The sequence below is a fragment of the Erythrolamprus reginae genome, chromosome 1, assembly GCF_031021105.1.
Source record: "Erythrolamprus reginae isolate rEryReg1 chromosome 1, rEryReg1.hap1, whole genome shotgun sequence".
Classification (NCBI taxonomy): Eukaryota; Metazoa; Chordata; class Lepidosauria; order Squamata; family Dipsadidae; genus Erythrolamprus; species Erythrolamprus reginae.
The window spans coordinates 215833856-215855110 of NC_091950.1; the positions used below are offsets into that span (position 1 = coordinate 215833856).

General features: G+C 37.5%; 1 protein-coding gene across 1 annotated transcript in view; it reads right to left on the reverse strand.

Annotated features, from left to right (window-relative positions):
• ERBB4 (erb-b2 receptor tyrosine kinase 4) overlaps window positions 1-21255 on the reverse strand; it is a 1218240-nt gene that overhangs the window by 18186 nt on the left and 1178799 nt on the right. Inside the window, exons 23-25 of the mRNA XM_070732179.1 lie at window positions 19682-19828; window positions 15243-15340; window positions 11649-11819 (exon numbers count right to left, since the gene is read on the reverse strand). Coding sequence (XP_070588280.1) covers window positions 11649-11819; window positions 15243-15340; window positions 19682-19828 — 416 coding nt within the window. The remainder of the gene's footprint in view (window positions 1-11648; window positions 11820-15242; window positions 15341-19681; window positions 19829-21255) is intronic.

Consider the following 21255-nt stretch of genomic DNA (forward strand, 5'->3'; position numbering starts at 1 on the left):
TCACTAATATATCTGAAGAAGGTTTTATCCCCCTTCTTTACAGATTTGGCAATTTCTTCCTCTTTTGAGGCTTTAGCAGCATATATTATCTGTTTCGCCTCCTTCTGTCTCATTTTATACACCTCCCTATCAGCTATACTTCCAGACTCTTTATACCTCCTATAGGTAGCCTTTTTTTCATTGACTATAGCCCTTACATCATTGCTAAACCATAGCGGTTTCTTCTTCCTTTTACCTTTAGTTATTTGTCTTACATACAGTCCAGTGGCTTTTAAGATGGCCTTTTTTAATACAGTCCACTGGGTGCTCGCTCCTGCCATTTTATCCCTCCCCTTTAATTCATTTTCTAAATATTCCCCCATAAAAACCACCTATATTGAAACTTAACCAAAAAAAACATTTTATATTGCAGAAATAAATTCAGGCACGCAACCTAAAATAGCTATAAAACTATCAACTACAAACAAAATGGGAAAATTATTGGTATTTTTGGAGATTCTTGATATTTCTCCAGATTTTACATGTGATTTTTTTTGTTAAGAACATGCAAATTAATGGAAACCTGTTTGGTTATTTAACATTCATATTTCAGTAATGAAAGAAAAAGGACAGCAAAGAAAACTGAAGCTTTTCAGAATTCAAATCCTACTGGCTACTAAGAGCAAAATATGATTTCTTGCTAATCCTAGCTTTATGTATTTATTAAGATTCATTTATTAATTTTTTTATATCCATCTCACTATCAAGTGACTTTAGGAGGCTTAGAGCAAGATAAAAACCACAATATAAAACAGTAAAATGATAAATATTAAGATTAAAATGTTAAGGATATACCCTGCCAGCCAGAATTCCCTGATTGAGAGGGTTCACAGTATGTGCCTTCTGTCAGTGCAAGGGGAGTGAGACTATTCCGTTGGGGTGAGGTGTTTCCTCAGGTAACCTGGACCTATGCTATAAAGGGTATAAAAGGCATAACTAACACCTGATCTGGAAGTAGATTGGCAATCACTGCACCTTGTATTACATGGACTCTTATGAGGCACACCATAGGGCCCCCAAAACTGTCTGTGTGGCTGCGTTGTATGCCGCCATAGCTTCCAAATACTCTTCAAGAGAAGCCCCATGTAGAATGTGTTGCAGTAGTCCACTTGACCAATGATCAGTGTCTGAGTGACTGAGTTACTTTATTTAATTTTACCTAAAATGCTGTAGAATGTGGAGTCTGGTTTCTGAGTTCTATATTGCTTTAGGTAAATTCCTCAGTAGCTCTGATAAGGCCTACTTTTCAAGTTAGAGTTTCTACTTAAGTTTTAATTCAAAGCTATCAATTATTCAGTGAGTATGTACTAGTATTTGTGGAAGGAACCTAAATCACAGCTACCTGCCCTATAAATGATACAGCTGCTGCCCTAAGTGGAAAGAAATTCAGGAAAAATCTGTGTGGAATAGAGACAGATGGTTTATGCAAGTGGATCTTTATAATATGCTGCAGATACCCCAGTGGTGTTACAGCTAGAAAATATAATATAGAGCTGTCCCACCAGCTCAGAGCAAATATTTCAAAAGAACAGGATGGTATTTACAACAGATCTAAGCCAAAATGAAATCAAATTGAAGGACAGTCCTCAAGGGAAGACATGCTTCTTCCCCAAGAGCACCAAAGGGAAAAATAGACACTGCTTCAGAGAGGAGAATCTACAGAAATATTTCAATTTGCATCCAAAGTAGGCAGGGACATTTTCAGAGACATTGCAAACTAGACTAGAGCATATGGATACGGCAAGGGGACAAGACCTTTCCTTTTTTATTTTTTTCTAGGAGAAAAAATACAGAACCAGTTAGCAGCCTCTTAGCAGTCTACCATGACAGCGGTAAGATGAACTAGAGGAATGGGAACACTTACTGCTAACGATTCCCTGAGCATCAACTGCAGGTTGTGCCAGGAAAATGGACCATCAATCAGAGGCTTCATCCTCAGTTTGAGTCTTCATTCTGCGCTTGTTACACACAAGGAGCTTTCAATTATGAAGGAAACGATCAGCGGAGAATTGTCAGCTGACTTCACCTTCACTTTTCCACCAGTTCTAAAAACATTATGTCCAGGATGATACCAGTTACAGCTGAGACTAGAGAAGCAGGCATTCAGGCTGTTAGGAGGAATGTTGTAAGCAGCCTTTTATCATTTTGTTCTTTGTCTACAGCGTGGCAATGCAATATATTACATATATTTCCTATCAAAGAAACATACCCTGATTACAATGGGGAATATTACACTGAAACTATTATTACCTCATAGATTGACCCCCTCACTTTTTTTGTTGGCCTATATAACTCTTTCGGCTTTGTAGTTTGTTTGTTTTAAATCAATTTTTATTACAATTTTTTGTTCCCTCCCTCAAACATACGTATTGTTCAGATCAATTTTACATCTTTCATATACAGTACATAATCCATTGTATATCATCTCTCAGTTTTCAATTTCAGCCAAAATATTTTCTTTGCCTACTCCTTTATCTTAACTTATTTTCTTCTTAATATATAAGTAATATTACTAATCACCCTAAATTCCTGATCTCTTACAATAACATAAGTTAACTGTCTTATTTCTGTTCATTACTGTATATATTTCTCAAATTTTCTAACTACTGCATTTCAACTTCATCTCATAATTTAATTAACTTAATGTAATTTAAGTTGTCTTTATTACCCTTTCACATTCCATCTACTCTTCTATTTTACTATCAACAATATACATCACCATCATCTTCAAATCTTACATAAAAACCATTTAACTTGATTAACTATCCACAGTTAATAATATTAATACAATTTCATTAAATCTACTAATTTGAACCCTATTTTCCACTAACCTTCCTTTCTTTAATAATTTTCCTTTAGTCTCTCAAAAATTCCACTTCTTGTTAATTTTCTCCTTTTATCCCATTCCCTTCTTTTTCTTCCTTTTTTCTTTTTATGTATCTTATATCTTTCTCCTGAGTCCTTTTTCTCTCTGTTGAATATATTCTTTGAGTGGTTCTCACCCCATTTTTCCCTCTTCCCACTATTTATCCTCTTTATCCTTTGATTGATTCTTTTTTGAGGGACATTCCCTTCTGTCAACTCTTTTTGTGCCACTGTAAATCCCAATGAAATCATCAAACTGTTTTTTGCTTTCAGTCTCTTCTTCTTCAATGTTGTTTTTTGTTCCTCATTTGTATTCTCTTTTACTAGCTTCTATCCTATTTTTTGCTCTATATATTTCAACAAAATTTCGGACTCCAGGACGGTTCCGATCTGAAGACCTCCCTGACAACAGTTTGTCAGATTGGATTTTTGCAGACCTCATCGGAGCCCGCTATTTTCCAGTCTGTGTCACTGCGATGCTTTCAGTTTCTTTCTGCTTTGTAGTTTTTAATGGATGCACACAGATCAATGATGAGCCTCAAGTGCAACCCTTATCTCTTAGTGGATTTCACCAATTTAATGAAGCGGTTAAAGCATCAGGCTAGAAACTGGGAAACTGCAAGTTCTAGTTGCTAGAACCTTAGCCCAAAGCCAGCTAGGTGATCTTGCCACTTTCTCTGAGCCCTAAGAAGGAGGCATTGGCAAATCACTTCTGAAAATACTTGCCAAGAAAACTGCAGGGATTTGTCCAGGCAATCTGTAAGAATCAGACTTGATGGAAAAAATAAAAAAGGTACGATCACCCCTGAGTATGTTGTACTATTGGAGGCTATATTTATTCTGGCAGAACATAGTTATTCTGGTCTTTTGTCTTTGACTGTAATAAATTTGGTTTGATAGTTGCACAAAGTATTATTCCAATAAACTATTCAGTAATAGACGTTTCCAGATCAATGATGACAGGAATGTTAAGAGACAATTCCAATAAAGTAACTCGCAAAAAGAGCTGCTGTTTCATGCCCTAAATTATCTAAAATAGCAAAGTGGCTCTGACTAGCTATAGCTCTTCCTAATCTGCTCTTCAGAAGACACCTTCCAGCATTAAATCTGGGAGTGACATTTGAAATCTGTATGGGGTTTTATGACCAAAGTTACCATGTGGTGTATCAGATATATGTTGTCACTCTATCTTCTTTCTCATCTCCTCTCCTTTTTCAATATCAGGTAGGGCAGGGTTAGGCAAAGTTGCCTGTTCTATGGCTTGTGGACTTCAACTCCCAGAATTCTTGAGCCAATTATGCTCACTCAGGAATTCTGGGAGATGAAGTCCACATGTCATAAAAAAGCCAACTTTGCCTACCTTTGAGCTAGGGTATCAGTACTGACGAAATCAAAATATCTTCATCATAGGTGTTGACCTAACCCTATTCAATTAGATTGCTAATGTGACTTCTCTTTTTGAGCAAATGATCTTTTATTCAATACTCTTATTGAAAGCTTGGTTTTTCCATAAATGCTTTCTTCTCAGAAACCCATGATAGCTGTCCATTCTACCTCCACTTAATGTTGTTTGCATACATTCATGATGTGAGAAGATTTGGACTTCCATCTGTTGTTGGAAATCTGATTTTTTGAATATTGTTATGGTTGTAGGTGTGCACTTCAGAGGCTGGTGTGGGTTCATCTACCATTGCTTTTGCATGTAGGAAGGGTAGAGCAAGGTCAGGGAGGCATTTTGCCCTAACTGTGCATGGACCAAATGACAAAATTAGAATGATGGAAAAGGAGGAGGGAGGAGGTGGTGGTCAAAAGCCTCAAACAGCTTACTGGGTGACTTTGGACAGCCACTGCTTCTTGGGAAGATAAAATGAGGAATGAAGAATCACAGCCAATCATATGTCCTTTCTCAGTGAGTGAATGAAAATATAATTAGAAAGTCAAGGTGGTGGCTGTGTTTTACTGCTCTTGTAGTAAAGTATCCTTGGCTTGCCTCCAGGGGTTGAGAGAATTCAAATGCTATTGATTATGTTATGCCTTGTTTACAATGTTGTTATTGCTATCAGACTAGATTGGACTGCACTACATTATGCCAATGGGGAGGGGGGCACCATGGTTCCCTCTATCATGTTTCATTGATAGAACAAAAGCTGAGGAAGAAACTTCTGAAGTGCCTTGTTTGTTAAATAATATGGTTAAAATCACTTTAATGAGATAAATTCTTTCAGTGGCCAGGATAGTTTCAAAGCAAATGAATGATAGTATTTTATAAAGTAGAAAACAAAATGCCCTCAGTACTGTATTGCAGTGGTTACCAATCTTTCAGACCACAGGGACCACTAAATTCTACGAGTCTATGGAGAGGGGCAGCATACAAATCTAATAAATAAATGAATAAATAAATGAATAAATAAATGAATAAATAAATGAATAAATAAATGAATAAATAAATTAATTAATAAATAAATTAATTAACGAATTAATGAATTAATGAATTAATGAATTAATGAATTAGTTAATGAATTAATGAATGACTGAATTAATTAATTAATTAATTAATTAATGAATTAATTAATTCATAACTAGTATGAAATTTTTAAAAAGAAATACATTTCTAAAATATTGGAGCTAGTGAAAGGGGTGAGCATGGTCCACACAGGAGGCTTCACTTCATGGCTGCTTGGCCCCTTAACTGTGGCCTGTGGATCAGCTGAGCCAGCAAGGGCGGGTGCCTGGAGATGTTTCCGGTGTACTCTTGCAAGCCCCAGCCCTGCCCACAGTGCCAGGCAACCTCGTAGCCAAGGATTGCTTGCTTCCTCAGCTCATCTTGCGGCTCCGGAGCAGGTGATGACCATGGTTTGTGCTCCAGCAGGCCTGGAGCTCAGGTGTTTCTCAGACTGCTGCTAAAATGAGGGAGAAAGCCATGTGATCCATCGGAATCGGCTCTCCCCAAGCTGCTGCTGCTGCTTGAGAAAAGGATGATTGTGGGAAGCATGCCCTTACGGTAAAAGTACAAATTCCCAGCCCTCATTGACTCAGCTAATCCATGGGACATGGTTTAGGGGCTGAGCAGAGATGAGGTGGTCATGCTCGCTGCCTTCTGCCCTTCAAAAAACATAAGATCTCCCTGAAAATAAGCCCAAGTGCTTATTTTCAAGCCTAAAAGAAAATAAGTCCCATGGAAACATGGTAATAAAACATAAAAAATGCAAATGTCCAGATTTTTCTACAGAACACCAAAATTTTCTCATGGACCACCAGTTGCTGACCATTACTGTATTGTATTGTAACTGCAAGAGAGATGCTAACTGATATTTCGCTTCAAGATATATGGAGGAAACAAGGATGGCCTGACTTTGAAGAGTGAAATGTTGAAAAGTGTGTGTGCTGTTTTTAATTGATCATGAGGTATGGGGTATGTAGAATGAAACTGATCACACAGTTTTCCACTGATATCTAGAGAAGTGATTCTTTACATTAATACATTTTTGTATCAAGCAGACTGAGTAGAGGAGGCAAAACCAAGAGAGAGGACTATAGATTCCTAGTTGCCTGTACATTGTTTTCCTTGTCTAATTCCAATCCTCTTTTCTTTCCTCAATACTACTTTCCCTTTGCATTGCATGATCTCATGCATTTTGTGACCTCTATCTCCATGCCACACCATCAAAGGTGACAATATCAACAATACGAAAGCTTTTGATGTCTCAAAGTCTCGATCTTGCCTGACTGTTATATACATTTTTAAATGCCCAGGGGATTTAAAGAAAACTTAGCAACATATGAGGCCTGGCATTCTGAACTTTCAAGTAGGAACACTTTTAAAGCAGGAATGAATCAAAAGGCCACATGCTTGGCAGCAGCAGAGAGAAGGGAGAACACAAAAAATATTTGATGAACATGTTTCACTTGCCCTCTTTCCTATTACCCTTTCTCTCATTGCCCCCCCCCCCTGTACTTTATCCAGTAATCAAAGGATATTGTGAGCCTCTCAAAAGCCATCATCTCTCATTGAAAATGAAATGGAGCACATCTTCTTCAAAGCTTTTACAGAAATCATTGTAGAAACACGAGAAAAGGTGTGTGTGTGTGTGTGTGTGTGTGTGTGTGTGTGAGTTTGAATGAGTGTCAAGGGTGGACAGCCTAAACATCTGCATACAAAGTTGATGATAATATTCTCAATTTCATTATGTAAGAGATAAAGAAAACCATAATTGGATATTCTTGGCCAGAGAAAGGAAATAATAGCTGCTTTGATGAAATTTTCTCCGTTTCAAATGAGTTAACATAGATCTTGGAATCTACTACAACAATATTTATTATTATTTTTATTTATTTATTTTGTCATGTACATATTGGTAGAAAACATAGATATAATGCTGTTTATATACACGAGTACTATACATGGGTACTAATAAGAGGGAAACATTAGGACAGCGTGCCTACCGTCCCTGTCGCTCCTTACTGTCCTCTTAGGAATCGGGTGAGGTAAACAGTTGATAGTCTATGGGTAAAATTTTGGGGGTCAGGTAGTGAGTTCCAGGCATTAACTATTTGGCTGCTGAAGTCATATTTTCTACAGTCAAGTTTGGAGCGATTTCCATTTAGCTTGTATCTGTTGTATGCTCGTGTGGTGTTGTTGTTGAAGCTAAGTAGTTGTTGACAGGAAGGACATTGTAGCAGATGATTTTATAAGCTATGCTTAGATCATGTTGAAGGTGATGTAGTTCTAAGCTTTCTAAGGCTAGAATTTCAAGTCTGGTTGTGTAAAATATTCTGTTGCGAGTAGAGTAGTGGAGGGCTCTTCTTATAAAGTATCGCTGGACATTTTCTAATGTATTTATGTCTGAAATGTGGTGTGGGTTCGAGACAGATGAGCTGTATTCAAGGAGTGGTCTGGTGAAAATTTTGTATGCACTGTTTAGTAGTGTGATATTACTGGAGAAGGAGCTATGTAAGATTAGATTAACAACTCTTGAAGCCTTTTTGGTGATGTTGTTGCAGTGGGCTTTGGCACGTAGGTCATTTAATATGAATATTCTAAGGTCTTTTACAGAGTGAGGGTTATCTGCAAGGTCTTGACTATTCAGCTTGTATGTGGTGTGCTGATTCTTTTTGCCAATGTGTAGGAGAGAGAATTTGTTGGTTGAGACTTGGAGTTGCCAGATGTTTGACCATTCCGACACAAAGTCAAGGTCTTTTTGGAGGGTAACAGTGTTATCAGTGGTGTTGAAGAATTTTACATCATCAGCAAAGAGAACTGAGTAGCTTGTAATTTGATCGCAAAGGTCATTTATATACAGCAATCAGTACCACTGGTGGCATGCGGAGCCATATCTGCTGGCATGAAAGCTGTTACCCTAGCTCAGCTCCAATGTACATGTGTATGCCAGCCAGCTGATTTTTGGCTCACACAGAGGCTCTGGGAGGGCATTTTCTGCTTCCAGAGAACTCCAGAGGGATGGGGGAGGGCATATTTACCCTCCCCCAGCTCCAGGGAAACCTTTGGAGCTTGGGAAGGGTGAAACATGAGCCTACTGGACCCACCATAGAGAGATTGGTCTCTAGTTTTTTACTAGACTGGGATGTCCTTTTTTGAAGATGGAGATGTTTGTCCATAGGTTTGATAAGGACCATAGGTTTGATAGGGAACTAGTCCTGAAGGACTTTTCAAAGATTATGCTTCATGGTTCAGCTATGGCTGCAAAGAGCATTTTTAGGAAATATGCACATAGTCCATCAGGCCTGTTTGACTGCCTGGACAGGTTTTCTTGGTAAGATGTCAGAAGTGCTCTGCCTTTGTTTGCTTCCTAAGGCTGAGGGAGAGTGACTAGTGCAAGGTCACTCACTGCTTCATGCCTAAAGTGCAATTAGAAGTAACAATTTCCTGGTTTCTAGCCTAATGGCTGCAAAATTCAGACAAAATAAGAGTTAGGAAATTCAACCTGGATCTGCCAATTTGGAGGCTATCAAGTCCCAGTAAGGCAGAGTTCATTTAAGTAGTTTTTCTGTCATGGTTAAGAGTGTTAGGAGAATGTAAACACCCCCACTCCCCAGAAAGGAATACAGTACTGCATTGCTCATAAGTTATTACTTATGATTTGTGTAATACAATGTTCATATAGGAAGATACCTTGTATGTGGAATTATAAAAATAGTACTATTTGCACTAACACAATTGGACATTAGGAGGAGACTAAAGACTTTAAGCAGAAGAAAAAAATTAAAGATATCAATAAATACTGGGATTTAAATAATGATACAAAACACTGTAACAATAGAAATATTAAAAGGTATTTTTGAAGAGTAAAAGATACCCCAGATCCCTTTAAGCAATAAATGGGATTTGCCATAGACATAAAGCAATTGAAATGAAAAACAATGATAAACAATTTATGGCATCAGCTGAGTAGTTCATAGCAGATCTGCCTGACAGCCTATTTTTTACTTCATAACCAAAGAATAGTTTTTGGCTTTTTAGAAAAATATGCACAGGCATAACTGCAAAGGACAATGAACATATTATTTATAAGATCAAGAAACATATTATTCTATGAATATCACTGAACCTAATTTTGCAAGAAAGCTGAAATCTCCCTGAGAAAATTATCCACTGAAATATGATGGAATCAAAAACCCTGACAAAGAAGGAATTATCTTCTTTATTTAATTGTATAAATATTCAAATAAATGTATAATTTAATGAGGTAAGTCACTTTTTCATTAAACTCAAAGAAAAGATTTCATAGCTATAGATTCTATATACTGTAAGAGCATGGCAACTACTATAAAATTTAATTTCCCAGTAACAATGAGTATAAACAGCTTTAAACTGCATCACTTTATTTCCAATTCGTGGTAATCCCATCAATTGCAATAAGTCCATTTAATATTCATATTCATTAGCGCAAACAAGTCTACTTTCCAGTTAGCCCAAGGAAGCCATATGCCAAAGAATAGTGAGTGTAAAGACCAAGCTTTGAGTTCATTTTCTTGTTCTGTTTCAGCCTTGCAATGAATAACAATTCATGGTTAATATGTTTTAGAATGTGCTTTCCTCTACAAAGGAAAACTCTAAATATGTTTTAGCCACAGAATTAAATACTCTTTACTATAGTAGCTGGTGGAATCTTTATAGGTTCTTGGGTGGGAGACTTTTCAAACCCTGACCACTAATACAGTTTGTGGAGAATTGCCAGGGATCCAAGTCAGGGGTCATTATACATCCAAAACATTATTTATCTACTAAGTTTTGGGTTGGGTCCCAACAGCAGAAAGGAGTACAGGTACATTTTGATCTATATGCCACATAGAGGTGGATTGGCTGGCGATGCCCCCAAATTGGCTCTCTCGGCGGCACCATAGGTGCTGCCATCTTGTTTTTTGCTTCTGTGCATGCGCAGAAGCTGGGTTTCGAGCAGTGCACCCATGTGGCATGCTTGTATAGCATGCAATGCACGTGTGTGTGTGCAGTACATGACAAAACAAAACAGCAGTGAGGTAAGCCAGAGCCTACCCCTGATTCCACATATTGCTTTAGACAAAGGAAAGAAGAAAATATTTAGACAACAGACAATAGACTCTGGAAAGACAAAAATATATTTGGATAAAGCACATGATTGAGTGGCAAAGTGGTTGAAGCTTGGACATAAACAATTATTGCCTCCCACTTTTCCTGATGAAATCCTGTTCAGTTCTCTTTCCCTAAAATGCTTGAAACTGCTTAAACTTCCTTTTTCCATAGAATAGAGGTAGTCATTGACTTATAACAGTTCATCTGGTGATGATTCAAAATTACAATGGCATTGAAAAAAGTGACATGAACCAAGAAGCCTGAGTGACATAACCTATATCAGATACTCTATTGAGTACAGGTAAGAGAAGGGGAAGAGCCTTCTCTGTGGAGGGGCTGGCCCTCTGGAATCAGCTCCCCCCAGAGATTCATACTGCCCCCACCCTCCTCGCCTTCCGCAAGAGTCTTAAGACTCACCTATGTCGCCAATCCTGGGGCAATTAGATCTTGCCCCCCTGACCAATAAATGTGATGCATGGTGTGATTGAATTATCTGATTGAATAATATATAGGGTTTTTAGCTGTAGTTTAATATATTAGATTTGTTTTGTACACTTTGTTTCTATATTTATTCTGTGAGCCATCCCGAGTTTTCAGAGAAGGGTGGCATACAAATCTAATGATCTTTCAAAGTTACGACACTGAAAAAAATGACTTACAATGCATACTCACACGTGTGACTGTGTTCCTACAGTCACATGATCAAAATTCAGTTGCTTGGCAACCAACATGTGTTTTTTTTATGGTTGCAGTGTCCTGGGGTCATGTGATCCTCATTTGTGACCTTCCCAACTAGCTTCTGACAAAGCAAAGTCAATGCAGGGACAGATTGGCTAAATGACCCTGAGTTACTTAATAACTACAGTGATTCATCTAACAACTGTGGCAAAAATGATTATAAAATAAGACGTGACCCACTTAACCACTGCCTTGCTTAGCAATGGAAATTTTCTTCCCAATTGTGGTAGTAAATTGGGGCTACCTGTACTCTTTTGTCCTTCATATTTTAGAGAAATGCAGACCTAAATGACTGTCCTTAATCTGACATTTTCCATCATCCCTAGCTACTTAGCATCAGAATATAACATTTAGTCAGTGGATTGCTTTGCCAGTGATCTCTGTTGAGTATGTGTGTGTGTGCCTTTGTTCAGCCAAGTCTTTTTTTACTTCTTACCCTGTTGGAGTCAATTCTTGCCCTTGATGTATAGACGGGTGGAGGAATATTAAATGCCTGAGGGACAAGATATTCTTCAGCATCCATCATGTCTTCCAGGTCTCCCTCATCCAGTAGATTCTGGAAAAATTTGCTGTCATTTGGGCTTGGTAGCTTCATGCGATCATCACCCTGTACCCATTGATAGAAAATTAAAAATGATTACATCTATCTGGTTGGCTGACAGAAATCAATGTTCTAAGCTATCCCTGGAGGCTTTAGACTGGACAGCTATTATAAGACTCCTGCTGTGAGGAGGCAGTTGGGCTAGAAGATTTATTTTATTTATTTATTGTATTTATATGCTGCTCACTCCAAACGGACACTGAGCGGCTAACAATCTGAATAAATACAACAACAATAAAACAGTTAAAATCTAATAATAAAAATGAATAATAACAATAATATAAAAAACATACATACTTTCAATCAGCCTAATTCCAGGCCTACCGGAAAAGCCAGGTCTTTATGGCTTTCTGGAAGACCGGTAATGCGGATCTCTGGAGGCAGTTGGTTCCAAAGGGCCGGAGCTGCCACAGGGAATGTTCTTCCCCGAAGTTCCACCAGCCAACATTGTTTGGTGGATGGGACCTTGAGAAGGCCAACTCTGTGGGCTCTTACTGGCCGCAGCGAGGTATGAGAGAGGAGGCCCTGAGCCATTTAGGGCATTTGGAGACTGACTGGCAACCAATGCAGTGTGCGAGAAGTTGGAGCCATACGGGCAGACCTTGGTACACTTGTTATTGCATGTGCTGCTGCATTCTGCACCAGCTGAAGTCTCCGAATGCTCTTCAAGGGTAGCCCTGTGTAGAGTGCATTGCAAATAGTCAAGAGAGGAGGTGATGAGGGCGTGAGTGACTGTGCGGAGCACTTCCTGGTCAAGATAAGGCTGCACCTGGTAGACAAGACAGACTTTTGCAAAAGCCCCCCCCCTCCCAGCCACGGCTGAGAGATGTTGTTCTAGCCTCAGCTGTAGATCTAGGAGGACACCTAATTTGTGAGCCTTATCCAAGGGGGGGATTTCTTCCCCTCCCTGTATCACCTTTAGGAGGAAAGACCCACAGCCACTCAGTCTTATCAGGGTTGAGTTTTAACCTGTTGACTGCCATCCAGATCCTAACAGCTTCAAGACACCAGCACATCACTTCCACCACTTCACTGAATTGACATGGGGGAGTATCATCAGTGTATTGTTGGTAAGTATCATCAGTGTATTGTTGGTAAGTCACCCCATGTTGTCGGATGATCTCGCCCAGCGGTTTTTTGTACATATTAAATGGGAGAGGAGAGAGGACCGACCCCTGAGATACCCCACATAGGAAGGGCCTAGGGGTCAACCTCTGTCCTCCCACTAACAGCAACTGCGATTGGCCAGAGAGGTAGGAGAACCACCGTAAAACAGTGCCTCCCATTCCCAATCCCTCTAGCCGTCACAGAAGGATACCATGGTCAAAGTATTGAAAGATGCTGAGAGGCCAAGTAGCACCAGGATAGAGGAGTGACCTCAACACCGGGTCTGCCAGAGATCATCAATCATCAAAGTGGTTTCCATGCTGTAACTGGGTCTGAAGCCAGATTGAAATGGGTCTAAGTAATTCGCTTCTTCCAAGGTCTGCAGGAGTTGGAGTACTACCACTTTCTCAACAACCTACCCAACAAATGGAAAGTTGGAGTCAGGACCTGTAATGTCCCTTCCAGCTCTATGATTCTGTGATTCTATGGATCTGGCTATATTATATTCTTTCATACTTCTCCTTATTGAATACCCTTGTTCTTTCCATAAAAAGCAAAAACAATTTTAAAAATGTATTTGATAGTATTATTTCCTAAATATCAGGATTATGTCAATGCCAAATCAAGACCTTGTATTTAAACTGTGTTATCAATAAAAGTATTGTGGAGAGGGGTAAACCCAGCAAGAGATGGTAAGAGATGTTGCTACTTTCCTAAAATACAACTATTGCAATGTGAATTATATGCCTAAATATACAGAAGCAAAGCTTGTAATAGCCTAATAATAGATGTTTGTTTTCTATATCAAGAGAACTAAAGTTTAGTGGCTTGCAGAAGTCTATTTATGGGAAAGGAAAAGTAAACCTCTTTCCTCTATAGTGACAAACCTCTTTTGCAGATTACGTCTCTAGCATCTCCAGTGAAATCTACTAATAGATGTTGGAGAAAATCTTTGTCTGAAATCTTTGAGTAACACTTCCATTCAGTTTACTATTCTAACCTAAAGGGCAAATAATTAATGTCATGTAGGGCAGCTTCTTCATCCCGTTAGAATTTTTCATCATGATTCTTAGTTTAAAGGAATATAATTCTAATAGGTAAAAGTTAATCTGATTTCTCACCTGAATTTTGAGTAAAATAACTTTCTTTTGTTTGCAAAGTAGGAAATCTATTGTTCTAGCAGTGGGCTTTTGACTGTCTTAACTTTCTTTTCTGTGTTCTTTAGGGAATCCTGGGATTGCTGAAACTGTCTTTATCTGTCACACTGATATCATCTTGCTCCCAGGCCTCACTCTTTATCTTTTGAGGTGCTGGAACAGAAATGCAAACTTTGGGGAATGTGTAGAATCTATGTTACTTGAATCCAAAATTGAAAGTGTTCAAGCTACCAGCCATTCTTAATGTATTTTAACAATTCGGCTTTTCATTTAAACTAATCTGTACTAGCATTTACCAGAACAGCCTCTAAAGGAGGAAAGAAAATATATTCTTTTTAACTTTAATGCACATTCTTTCCAGAGTTAAAAAGCTTTTGCTGAATAGAACTATATATATTTAATGGCTAGCTTCATATAAATAAAAAGTATTCATTGTATTGCTGCTGTTAATATTTATAGAAGAATCTAATATATTTATGAAAAAAAATAGTGCATATGCTAATTGTAAGATGAGTACAAATATAGCACATGCAGAACATCTTGAGATAGAAACAAGTGTTTTCATCTTGCTGGAAGCATTCTGTGCCCATTCCAACCATCCTCAGTCTTGAAAGATCTCTGTTTTAAGCTCAAAACTATTAATAAATATACAAAAAGAAATTGGGTGAGAATTAAAATATTTCATCTTACTGTTGTTCTGCCTAATGATAAAATAAATATAAAAATAGCACAAGAGAAAAATAACCCACCGTAGTTTGCTCTTCAGCTGAGGCAAAGAAAAGGAGGTTTGCTGATCTAATACATATTTGTAGAGAATCTTAGTGTAGTTAACCTTGGTGAGGCAAATGCACATATAATGTTTGTGTTGACCAGCCTCTTATCTGGACCACCTTCAGCATATTCAGATGTCACCATATTTCATTTTCTACTAAATAGAAGTAACATATGTCCCAATTTATCTGTTTTCAGTGACTTGAGAACACTTCAACTCCCTCAAAACCCAAAACAGTAGTAGAGACTGTTCTGAAAATGAATAGGCATTTCAAAAATTGAAGGTTTTTAAAAAAACCACACACAAAATGCTGAGAAAATGGTTGCATGTATATAGCCATTATCAGCCAGGAAGGAGCAGGAGAAGAAAGATAAGATAATTCGGGCCACTTACTTGAATGACTAAATATCTTTGAGGATCCCGAGCCATTCTCGAAAATTCAGCAGCCAGCTCCTTGAACTTGGGCCGACTGTCAGCATCAATCATCCAACCTATGGCCGTGTGCAAAAGGAGAGAAAAAGTGATTTTCCTACAAGACTTCCTTTTTTCATAAATGGTTAACTAAAATAACTGCTTATTATCCTCAATTTGATTGTGTCCTCAAATTTCCATTTTAAACATTATTTTTTACTACACTCTGCAAGTCAATCATCTTATTTTTTAAAACCTCTTTCTGAAACTAAACACATTCATTAGGCTCTGACTTACAATAAATATTGGTATAAGGTACAATTAATATATATGGGTTTTTTGCATATATTCTTTTTTTCTTTTTTACTGTTCATTTTGCTTTACATATTATCACTACAGTACGTGACTGCTTGCGTTATCTGTTCTGTAAGGCATTATAGTTATTTCTCTCTCTGCTTGTCCTTGAGAGCTATAATATCCACCTTCCAACTTCTGAATCCCATTTTGAGTCTGACAATTGGATGTTCATTCTAGCCGTTATGTAGATTTTGGTTGCCTTTAATATTCTTAACTAGGTACATCTTTTAGAAACTTCTTTATATTCCAAGGACAAATATCTTTAATGTGGCTAAACATGACAACATGAATATCCATGTGGTTTTTTTAACTGAATTTCATGTCTGCCATTATTAATATTTCTGTGTACCTGTTAATGGTGGCTATAGGAATAGCACTTGCAGTTACATATTACTTTACAGTGCTTTATAGCCCTCTCTAAGTTGTTTACAAAGTCAGCATATTGCCCCAACAATCATGGTCCTCATTTTACTGACCTCAGAAGGATGGAAGGATAATTCAACCTTGAGCTGCTGAGACTCAAACTGCTGGTAGTCAGCAGAATTAGCCTGCAATATTGCATTCTAACCACTGCACCGCCATAGCCCTTATATCTGTGTATATACACCTTGGTTGCTATCTGCGGTTGCTAGAGAAGCACTTGTCATGCAAAATAAAGTTTCTTTTTCCTGTCTCTTATGAAGCTTAGAAGAAATTATCACTTTGCCCTACTTCTCTTCTGTAAGCCAAAGGATACAAGGTATTACTAACAGAAGATTCTGTTCAGCAGTAGCCTATCTTAGAGCAAGCCTAATTGAAGATAGCATTGACATGCCTACAAATCTGTCATTGTTCAACAGGAAGTCCAAATACAATGAGTCTTACCTGCTTATTTACAATCTCCCTTCTTTGTTTAGCTGGAATGTATGATTGACACCAAAGACAACTTGTGGAATTGCCTCTAATATACAATCATATTTATGTTTTCAAATATTATATGATCGCTCAGTGCAGTATAAAAATTCATAAGAAGAACTATGGATCCATTCCATATAGATTCATACTTCCCAAACCATGATGATGCAATTAATTCCACCAAAATAGGGATGAAAAATCATATTGAGCATTTTTCCTATTGCTCATAATATATCAATAGGTCTCTTTTATTTAAAATGAACCAAAAAAATTATTTGGATAACTTTATTAAGGAATCTAAGGTTAAAAAAAGGATAATGAAATAACAATGATGACAAGGCCTAATAATTTATTTTCAGAATCAGTGTTTTTGTTTTTTATTATCAGTAAAACAATATATTTATCGGCACATTTCTAAAGCAGCTTAAAATAAATATCTTAGATTTAAATAAAATTTTAATTTCCAGTGCAAAGTTTAAAATTCTGATCTAGTTTGTCTGACATGAATAATTCAGACGACCTAAATCATTATAATCTGAAGTTTATCTCAAACGATCCATCTGTTAAACTACTGAAGTTTGCAGATGATACAACAGTGATCGGACTCATTCGAGACAATGATAAATCTGCATACAGATGGGAGGTTGAACAACTATCCTTGTGGTGTGACCAGAACAATCTAGAACTGAACACACTCAAAACCGTAGAAATAGTGGTAGACCTTAGGAGAAACCCTTCCACCCTTCCACCTCTCACAATACCAGACAACACAGTATCAACAGTAGAGACCTTCAAATTTCTAGGTTCTATCATATCTCAAGACCTAATATGGTCACCTAACATCAAAAACATCATCAAAAAAGCACAACAAAGAATGTTCTTTCTGTGCCAGCTCAGGAAGCTCAAACTGCCCAAGGAGCTGCTGATACAGTTCTACAGAGAAATCATTGAGTCTGTCATCTGCACCTCTATAACTGTCTGGTTTGGTGCTGCAACACAACAGGACGGACACAGACTTCAGAGGATAATCAGAACTGCAGAAAAAACAATTGCTGCCAACCTGCCTTCCATTGAGAACCTGTATACTGCACGAGTCCAAAAGTGGGCAGGGAAAATATTTACTGACCCCTCACATCCTGGACACAAACTGTTTCAACTCCTACCCTCAAAACGTCGCTACAGAGCACTGCACATCAAGACAACTAGACACAAGAACATTTTTTCCCCAAAAGCCATCACTCTACTAAACAAATAACTCCCTCAACACTGTCAGACTTTTTACTAAATCTGCACTTCTATTTCTACTAGTTTTTCTCATCATTCCTATCATCCTTTTCCTCCCGCTTAGGACTGTATGACTGTAACTTGTTGCTTGTATCCTAAGATTTTTATTAATATTGATTGTTTCTTCATTGCTTATTTGACCCCTATGACAATCATTAAGTGTTGTACCACATAATTCTTGACAAGTGTATCTTTTTTCTTTTATGTACACTGAGTCCATATGCACCAAGACAAATTCCTTGTGTGTCCAATCACACTTGGCCAATAAAATTCTATTCTATTCTATATCAGAAGAATCAATAAAAATGTTTATTTGCCCACTGAAATCATATCAACCAATATATTAAATAAAAGTTTTCTGTGGACAACTTTTGTGGATGGATTTTCAATTATTACCTGCAGTCAGATATGCACCAGGCGACAAAACAATTCATCATTGAAATGTCAACTGAATTGTGTGTAAAGCTTCCAAAGGAAAAATATAAATTTATTTTTGTTACTTACAAAAGAATTCTAAAATGTTATGGATTTAAATTTCTTGTATTTAAATCTACTCTGAGAAATGCAGATACAAGAACAAAAGATGAGATATTAACTGTTCTTAAAAGAACCCAAACCAAACTAAAATTTATCACAGTTAATGGGTCCAGTTTACAACCTTTTCATTGACTGTGATTTTGACTAACTCAAGGCCGAAATATCCCAGATTAATTATGGATGTTTTTACATTTTCCTCATTCCCTGCACTATATTATTTTTTTGACATTTTGGTTGATATCAATTATGGTTTTTCTTTTTTATTTTTAACTTTCATGTGCTAAAGACTTGATTATCATGTAGCATATAATACCAGAAGCAGGAATTCTTCTTTTTCTTCTCCTTCTTCTACTTAGCCAGTATACAGTTAATGGTTTCTATACAATTGCTATGCCATGCTGCTACCACTCAAATCAAACTATTAGTTGGATCATCTACTTTGTGCCTTATGATGTTTTTACCTGTATATGTGAGCAGCAGACCACATGGAAGAAATGGCTGTTTGTTAATCTCATTTAAATTAAATGAGAAATACAGCAGAGCATTTCTTAATTCTTTTAAAATTAAAACTGGAGCTCCGGGATTTACATCTTCTAGCAGCTGAACAGTTGGGGAAGGGATGTGCCAGGTGAGAATCCAGATGCAAATATAAACAAAATAATTTGTCTCCAGATTCTCCTTGATTCTAATGTTCTCACAGAGATGCACTCTGGTTAGCATGGCATATCAACATCTGGTTGTAGAAAGGAAAACTAGTCCCCCAAACTGGTTTTGTTTCATTCTATTTTTTATATTGTAATTTGAAACAATGTTTATCTCTTTGCAACTTTTCATCTATGTGTCTAGAACATGAAATGTTATCATCTAATAAATGAGTTATCATAGAAAGGGATGTCATTTAGTCTGCAATGGATTTGATGCATAGCAATACTTTGTGATATTATCCACTAACAAGAAGGATTCAGCTAACACAAGGCCCTTCAGTCAGATTCACCTCTTTAAAAACTGCAAGATGTTAATGAATGGTGAGTTGCTACCAGTTCACACTGGTTTGGTGAACCAGTAGCGGCAGCGGGAGGTTCCACCCAACCAGATGGACATTATCAAAAATTCTCTGTGCAGAAGTGTTGCATGCATATGCCGCCATGTCCTTCCATTCCTGAACCAGTAGCAAAGGTAAATGAAACCCACTACAGATGTTAATGTATATTATTTGAATATAATTTACATAACTGCTTCAATTATGCGTCAAAACACCACACATTACTACAAAGGATTTGTGACAGCCAGCTGCAAGGAAAACCCTTTCAGTTCATCAAAAAAGCAAGAATAAAATTAAAGCTACTCACATTTCACCATTACCATGTAAACATCAATGGTGCAGATAGGAGGCTGCGGTAACCGCTCTCCTTTTTCTAACAAGTCAGGAATATCTCTTGTTGGGATCCCATCATAAGGCTTTCCACCAAAGGTCATAAGCTCCCAAATAGTGACACCTAAAGCAAAAGTGAGAATTCTTACAATAGTCCATGCATACCTGAAACACATAATCATTTACCTGACTATAATATTGTAGTCAATTCTTGTTAAAAATATGCAAAACAGGCTTTTTCCATGAGTCAAAAGATAAAATAGAGGCATTCTGTGTGAAGTGAACCAATTTTAAAGATCATCCCTACCTTACCATCTCAGATATTGATGAAATTTGGCACATAGTTTCTTTATGATATAAAACTATGCTGTTCAAAATTTTAGTTCAAAAGACTAAACATTTTAAAGATCATCAGAGATCAGAGATTCCTGTTGGATTCCTGAACAACATATTCTAGCAATTCTTCCAGTACCAGCTTGTCTCTGCAGCACTGATGTTTTACTATGGCTTGGAAATCATTAAGATACTTCCTTTAGGTTTGGGAACCTACGCAAAGACACCCAAAAGAGGCTTGGGAACCTCGTGTAAGATGCCCACCTTCAGGCTTGGGAACCTGTGGCAAATGCCCCATCCATGACTGGACATACCTGGCTATCGGGCATGACCTCTTGGCGATGAGCCACCATGGACCAATGCATGTTTAAAGCACTAATTGACTTATACAGACATTAGAAACATCAATGGGCCTGTTTCCTCTATCATGTAACAATGTTGACAAAACCCCCCACTTTTTCAGACCCTTATTTGAAACCTGGCCTCATCATTCCATTTCCTAACAAACATTCCTGTTTTTTAATATTTTAGAGAACTGTCTTATAACATCTTGTGTTCTTTATTTTTTTAAAAAATGCTGCTTATTGAAAAATAATCACTTTTACTGCACTTGTATCAAAGGTGCAGTGCAGAAATGATAGGCTGTCCACAAACAGTTGATGGGATTTATTTCAATCCTTATATGAAGAGAATCCATAATTAAAACAATATATTCCTAAAGACAAGAAACTGCTCTTTCTAATGGTGCTAAATTGAAGAGGATTGAAGCTGTCCCACAGGATCAAACAGGGCATCAAAAATAGCCAAAATTTGGCAAAAATCCGTTAAGTGCCAAATTTGAACTCTTATATTTTTTCAACAACTTGAAGGAAAGTGCTGCAAATTGGAAGTCCTCATTGCAACTGTGTACTTAGTACACCTGCCGAAAATCAACCTGAAAGGCCAAGTAGATTTGAAAGTACAGCAGCCTGAAGTTTGCTGTAAATCCATTTTTCAGGATTTTTTTTTTGCCAGGTTTGAGCCTGAACCACATAAAAAGTAAGAGGACTAGGTGAATGGGGTTTTGCCAGTTTATAAAGACTTACAAGTTGTGCAGGTTCCCCAAATATCTCCAACATACTACTGAAACCTCCGCGTTTACAGCTTCTAGAAGTTGGGCCAGTGTCATTTTTGCCAACTCAGCATTTGGCAAACCTTATTTGAGGTCTCCTAGAACTC